The following is a 7,012-nucleotide window of genomic DNA, read 5'->3' as shown; positions in this document are numbered from 1 at the left end:
AGGTCAAATCGGACGTTCGAATTGACCTCCTGACATATTTGAACACCGCAAATAATAATTTCTAATATTGGAGTAATGCCCTTAATTTAAAATAAATAAATAAAGATGTATGAACTATATTAATTTTCAAGTAATAGTTGATGTGATATAAGTATAAATAAAAATTATTTATAACTAAGATATTGCCCGTTTTAGCCACGCGCGAATCATTCCGGCGGCCAACCATTCCGGCGGCGACCGTTCTCCGCTAAGCAACACAGGTGCCGCGCTTTTTTAAGACCCCACAACTCTCGCTTTCGATTATCTCTCTTTCCACACTATAAAGGATAATGAAAAATTCAGGTCCCTTCGATCCACAAATCCCCAAAACCAACAGCAGCCCTCCGCTTCCGTGTTGTGCGGCTCTCCTTCCTCTACCCAACCATTCCACGCCCACCAACTCGTTTTTGGTGGAGGAAGAAAGATGGGGGCGCTCGAGGATGGGCGGTTCGATCCGGAGATACCGGCGATAGCCATCGGAGGAAAAGGAGGAGAGTTGGGGACGGGAACTATCGAGGATCATGTGAGGGTGCTGCTTAAGGGGCTAGGGGAGGATCCCGAGAGGGAGGGGCTCAGGAAGACGCCGATGCGGGTAGCCAAGGCTTTTCGAGACGGTACTATAGGTACTACGCTTCTTGTTTTTCTTTGTTGATTTTCTGTCATGAAATCAGATCTGTTAGGTTTTGCTGGAAAGATGGGGGTTTGAGATGGAATTCTTTGTGGATTCCTTTTTTCATTTCCTTATTCTATGAGCTTACTTGTGATTGTTTTTAGTTATAATTCTGTGTGGATTTGCTGTGGTGGATTTCGTACTTCCTACTTGTGTATTGTATAGCTTCCTAGCATTGGAATTTTTATTTTATCCCTCATAATGGAAAAAAATGGGAGTAATATGTCTGTTGGTAAATAGGCCAGAATGAAAGGGTCAAAATCTCTCTTTTGTTGATGACAAACTACTTATCTAAAATCCACTGTGACGAACATTGGTTCATAAAAGGTTTGAATATTATTTTTGGAGAATTTTGTACCTTTTTGAACCTGTAAATTCAACAGATTGTATTCTAGCAGTTATAATAGTAGTTTAAATAGTTGTGTAATCACAATAACTATGATATGATAGAATATAAGTTAGATAAAACAGAATAATCCATAAATTATGATACAAAAAAAAGCTATCATAGCAGGTAAGATACAGCCATACAACAAGTTGCTTAATATACATTTATAATTAAAATATTGTCAAAATAGAATATAATTCAAGAGATATACCGAACAATCATAGTACAATAGATTACAATTCAAGAAAAGTTCATGTCTTTTGCACATAACCTTAATTGCTTAAACAACTTAGGAAAGATTTTGCAGAGCATAAATTTCATTCCATGCAAGATCTGCGTTTGGGTGTAAGAGGGGTTAGAGTCATAAAATATCATAGACAACTTAACAAGTGAGATCTAATATATAATTCAATAAACTTTATTCTATTTTATTAGAAAATATATGAGTCCTGCATCTACCCTTAACTTTAGAAGCTTCTCATGTCTAATGACGTACATAAGAGCCACATTAGGCCACTTAAAAGAGTCTTTTTTTTAGCCTATAAAAGGGGAGACTACTAATATACAATATAGGTCAAATGATTTATCCAACACAACTATGTCAGATCCATAGATCTTGGCTATCGCCAAATTTACTCCTTTAATAAGTAACATAAATAATCAATATACTGCCAAAATAGAAATTGAAGTTGCTATAATGGTTATTCAGATGTGGAATTATACTTTCAATAAATTAAATAATTTTATCTTGATATCTATAAACATATAGTGGAAGTATTCAACTGTTAGAACCTATGTTGCACCGATACACCTATTTATGAAGGCGTGTTGTATTGGATACGTGTCAGACACAATACGCGTCCAATACGGCAACGATACGTGTCGAAAACGGCAAAGCCGTATCCAATTAAAATAATATTTATTTTCAAAAGGACGCGCATATCCGATACGCGTGTCCCGTTGAAAAAAAACATGTGTATTTTTTATATACTTCCGCAGTTGTGAGCAAGGGTTTTCTCACGAAGGATCGGTTCGATTCCGCTGTCTTCTAATCTTGCCTTATTTAATTTCTTTTCATGAGAAAAATTCATTTTTTAATTTATTTTTCGATTAGCAAATAGCTTCTTTTCTATTGAATGCTTTCACATGTAAAATTTTCTAGTTCAACCAATTAAATTCACAAGCGATTAAAGATAGTATGTTTACTTGTTTAGCATTTTTATTAATCCTTCCTTATTTTGATATTATATGCTACAAGGTTACAAATAATGTTGCTTTCATTTTTGTTGCCATTTCAAATATTATGCTTTGATTGTTTTCTTATTTTTTTATGTATGATTTATAAATTATAATATTGTGTCCACACCATACCCGTATCCTGTATTTTTAAGAATTGACGTGTACCGTATCCGTGTCGCCATATCCGTATCGGTGCAACATCGATTAGAACTAGATTGAGATTTCACTGCCCACTCTCATCTCCTTTTCCTTGGACTTGTCAACTAATCCTAACATTAAAGACTTGAAGGAGGACAATTGCTCCTCATCAATTAAGTGAAGGGGATCACTAACATATGGATCCATGGACTTATGCCTCTTCCCTGGTGGATTTGTGAAATCCCTAGTCAAATACTTATTCTTCTCCACCCTTCTTTTAAACCCTACCAATCATATATCACTCTTTTGTATAATTGCAAGAGATGGGATGATATCCACAGCCTTCTTGTCCTCCTCTACCTTCTCAACCTCCTATCCTATAGTTACCAATGGCAAAAGGTTGGTTTTCCTATGCGCCCCCCCCTACCTCTTCCGCCTCCTGTTCTATGTCATACTCCTTTTGTGCCAAATCCCTAACCTTATCTAAGTAAATGATTAGGTCAGTAGCAGAAACCTCCTAGCTCTCCTCTCTCCTTCCATGCTCCTTGCTACATAAAAAAACTATGGCCTAAATTGATAAAAAATGTGAGTTATATTAAAGTTATTAAAAACATGTATGAGAGAAAACTAACTAGTATCAGAACTAAAGTACCGAAAGAATTTCTGATTATAGTAGCATTATATCATGAATCAAAATATAGTCCATATATTTTTGTGTTGCTAATTGAGATGTTTACAAATGAGATTTAAAATTTGATGCATTGACGCATGCTTTTTGCAGATGAGATTGTTCTAATCGAAGATACATCTATTGTTGTAGGTGGAAAGCTTGAACAATGGAAAAAATATTTAAAAAGTGGATCACTTATAATCTTTAGAACAAAGATTGAGTTTATGATATCAATTTTAGTTAATTTAACAAGCATCATTCAATATTTTTAGCCGACCTCGATGTGAAGTTAAAGTATCATAGATCTTTTATATATGAGAATAAGGAAGTAGATAAGGATATAACTTCTAGAAGATTAAAAAGGTCTTATCAATTTGGCATCCAAAGTTTTGGTTAGTTAGCAAGTAAGATTAGTGTTGCAGAATCCTTTTGTATGGCTGACTAAGCTGCACTTTCGGTGAATTGGAATGCTATCCTTTTTTATTGGTGTGGTTTGTGAACTATAGATTAGAAAATATTTTTTGTTTGCACAAGGCGCGATGTAATGTAAGGTTTTAGCATATTGAAATCGTAGCTGTTTCCACCTTGGTGAAAGTCATATCTACCCTGATAATTGTGATGCAAAGTAATTAACTGAATATACTTCACCCTTCAAATATGGGCAGCAACATTCTAAAATGCACCTTGATCTTACATTCGGTCAAATTTTTTGCAAACCAAATTTCACTTTGTCTCATTTTACTTTAATAAAAACAGCTTCCTGAATGCCTCTTTTACTAATGCCTATTTCCAGTGGGCAATTGCCTTCATGCTTCCTCGTGATTATTAGCTTCTTAGCAATAGGGTTTCTTTTGCGTTTCTCTCCAAGCAAGAAGCTCTGTTTAATAGTGCATTTTTGGCACTCTGTAACAGAGTGGTCCTGAGTGTTTGGCTCTAATTCAATATTTGAGTTTTATACTTTTCCTCTTTGTGCAAGGAAATTTAACCATGGGAAAGTTAGAAGATAGTCTATTTCCAATCACTATTAGAATTGTCTTTCTTGGTTTTCTACCTCGTATAAATGATGCTCTTAATCTAAGGATGCCCTTGGGACAATTTTTTTAATATTTTATAGAATACTGTCACATTTTTATTTTGCTACTTAAAATTTTTGGGGTGTGAAGTTTTTTATAATCAGATATGCAAGAATATGGTATCTATAAGAAAGTTGCTGTTAAACTTTTTTTTGAAGAGAAAAATCTATAATAGCATAACTTTAAAAGCTCTTTTTTTTCAATAATTTTAGCTAATTTTACATATGACTGCAGCTATCATGCTGGCTCCCACAATCCCCATGAAAAAACAATGTTTAAAAAACATAACCATCATTTGAAGCTTGAGCAACCTATAATTGAATAATAATTCGGTTATTTTATTTAATGGAATATAAATTCGCTCATGCTTGCAGGTTACAGGCAGAAAGTGAAAGACATTGTACAAGACGCTCTGTTTCCTGAAGCTGGCTTGGATAATGGAACTGGTCAAGCCGGAGGTGCTGGTGGGTTGGTGGTAGTCCGAGACATCAATCTATTCTCTTTTTGTGAGTCATGCCTGCTTCCCTTCAGCATCCAATGCCATGTTGGCTATGTTCCTTCAGGAAAAAGAGTTGTAGGTCTCAGTAAGCTTTCTAGGGTTGCCGATATTTATGCGAAAAGGCTTCAAGAACCAAAAAGACTGGCCGATGAAGTTTGTTGGGCATTGCAGAATAGCATCAACCCTGCTGGTGTTTCTGTTGCCCTACAGTGTTGGCATATTCGGTTCCCAGAAGTCTTCAAATGCAATCCAAATCCAAGCCATCCTTCCAGATCTACTATGCAAGGCTGGGTGAGAACCACAGTCTGTTCGAGTACTGGGATCTTTAATGACAAGAACAGCTCGTTGTGGGATGAATTTCATGGTCTTCTGAAATTAAGAGGTATAAATTTGAGTGATGCAGGGTGTTCTTCAATTCACTCGTGGTGTCCATCAATGTCTCTTGATCTAACTGAGTGCCATGGAAACATTTCAAGAAGCAATTTTCCAATTGGCAAGGTTTCTTCCCAGTCTGCCATGGTAGCTGCAGTGTCTTCAATTCTTCAGTCACTTGGTGAAGATCTCTCGAGAAAAGAGCTTTTTGGCACCCCATATCGATATGTGCATTGGCTGATGAACTTCAGGAGATCCAACTTAGATTTTAAGCAGACTAAGTTTACTATCAATTCAGCCCATTCGTGTGAAAAGGTAAACGGGTATATTCACAGTAAAGATGAGATCCATTCAGAACTGAATTTTCCATTCTGTGCTCAGTGTGAACATCATCTCTTACCCTTCCATGGTGTAGTTCACATTGGTTTCTTCCATGATGGACCTATTGATAGATCTGCATTGCAATCAATTGTTCATTTCTATGCTTGCAAGCTTCAAGTGCAAGAAAGGCTTACAAGACAGATTGCAGAAGCCGTCTATTCTTTTCTTGCAAAGGGAGTAATGGTGGTTGTTGAAGCAAATCATATATGTATGATATCGAGGGGGATCGAGAAGGTTGGAAGCAGCACAGCAACAATGGCGATGATGGGTCAGTTCACCACAGATTCTACAGCCAGGGCTTTGGTTTTGGAAGCCATATCAATGAGTACTGCTACCGGAGGTTAATGGTTTTTCCTTCTTTGAACCTTCAGAATTTTGATATGAATATATTCACTCTCTCTTTTCTCTGTCACTGAGTGTTTGGTAGAGTTCAGTTTGATAAATTGAGGTTATGTCAGCCATTATTGCTGGGATCAAACAAGATATGCATAGAAGATTCATGAAATTTACAGGGCATGTACACTATGTTCTATTTTTTTCTTAGAAATTTATTATTTTTGTTCTAGATAGAAAGAAATGTATGAGGTTTCTATGTTACATTTTGGTGGAACATTCTTTGTTAGTCTTCCCCACAAGTTTTTGTATGAGAGGAACTTCTTTATCATGATAAAAATTTGTGGAAAAAAAAAAGGATTGGTATTTCATGAACAATAATTTATTTAGGAAATTAAAATTATTGAATTTGTTTTGAGAAGAGTATAACTATAAAATTAATTTATTATTTATATATTATATACATCTCAAAGTAAATTAAATTATTTTTGGTAGAAAATATTAAAATTATATATTGAAGGAGCTAGAGGAAGAAGAACCAAGAGACAAGAAAAGAAAGGCGTGTTCATGTTCGTTTGAGATAGCTTTCTTATTGTTTTTTAAATTCATTTAGAAAGTAGTAAGAAAGTTGTCCCAAGCGAAGCCTAAATTTTTATCTGTGGGCTCCGAAAATTTGCACCCTGACCTCTCCGTTGCTTTTGGAGAGTTTTGACGGATTAAGTTCCTGAGTAAATTTTGGGAAGGCATACTGGGTTTGTAGATAAGACAATACCCATATATTTCACTCTCATTTTGCGAGGACTTTATGATATGAGTAGCTTTCTATAGGCGCAAGTCCCTATAGTTAATTACACCTCCTGATAAGGAGAGAGAACTTGCGATTAAGGCTTGTCATTAATTAGATACATAGAAATATGTGTTATTTGGAATATAGTAACATCATGGGTTTGGGTTTGGAAATTTGATATTTAAAATTTGAAATGTTATCACCTTGCACTTAAAGCGGATGGTGGGGGAATGGATGATGGACTTGATCAAGATCCCATGGTTCCGTCGTCCCGGGTCATCGTGGAGGTAGTCAGAGGAGGTAGTTGATCCAACCTGACAGATTGATCCTTGTCGGCAGCGCCCCCTGGTGGGGTTCGACCTTGACCCCAGTCAGGTCGCAGGGTCAAGGGACAATTTCCTAAAAATCCTTGTAATAAAGACT

General features: G+C 36.0%; 1 protein-coding gene across 1 annotated transcript; it reads left to right on the top strand.

Annotated features, from left to right (window-relative positions):
• Positions 1–344: 344 nt before the first annotated feature.
• On the top strand, positions 345–6,142 carry LOC110111713 (GTP cyclohydrolase 1-like). The gene is made up of 2 exons (XM_020843706.2): positions 345–662; positions 4,592–6,142. The coding sequence occupies exons 1-2, from the start codon at positions 464–466 to the stop codon at positions 5,812–5,814; spliced, it is 1,422 nt and encodes a 473-aa protein (XP_020699365.1). The 5' UTR covers positions 345–463; the 3' UTR covers positions 5,815–6,142.
• Positions 6,143–7,012: the final 870 nt, after the last annotated feature.

This window comes from Dendrobium catenatum, unplaced genomic scaffold (genome assembly GCF_001605985.2).
Source record: "Dendrobium catenatum unplaced genomic scaffold, ASM160598v2 fragScaff_scaffold_847, whole genome shotgun sequence".
NCBI lineage: Eukaryota > Viridiplantae > Streptophyta > Magnoliopsida > Asparagales > Orchidaceae > Dendrobium > Dendrobium catenatum.
This window is presented reverse-complemented; position numbering and strand designations above follow the sequence as displayed.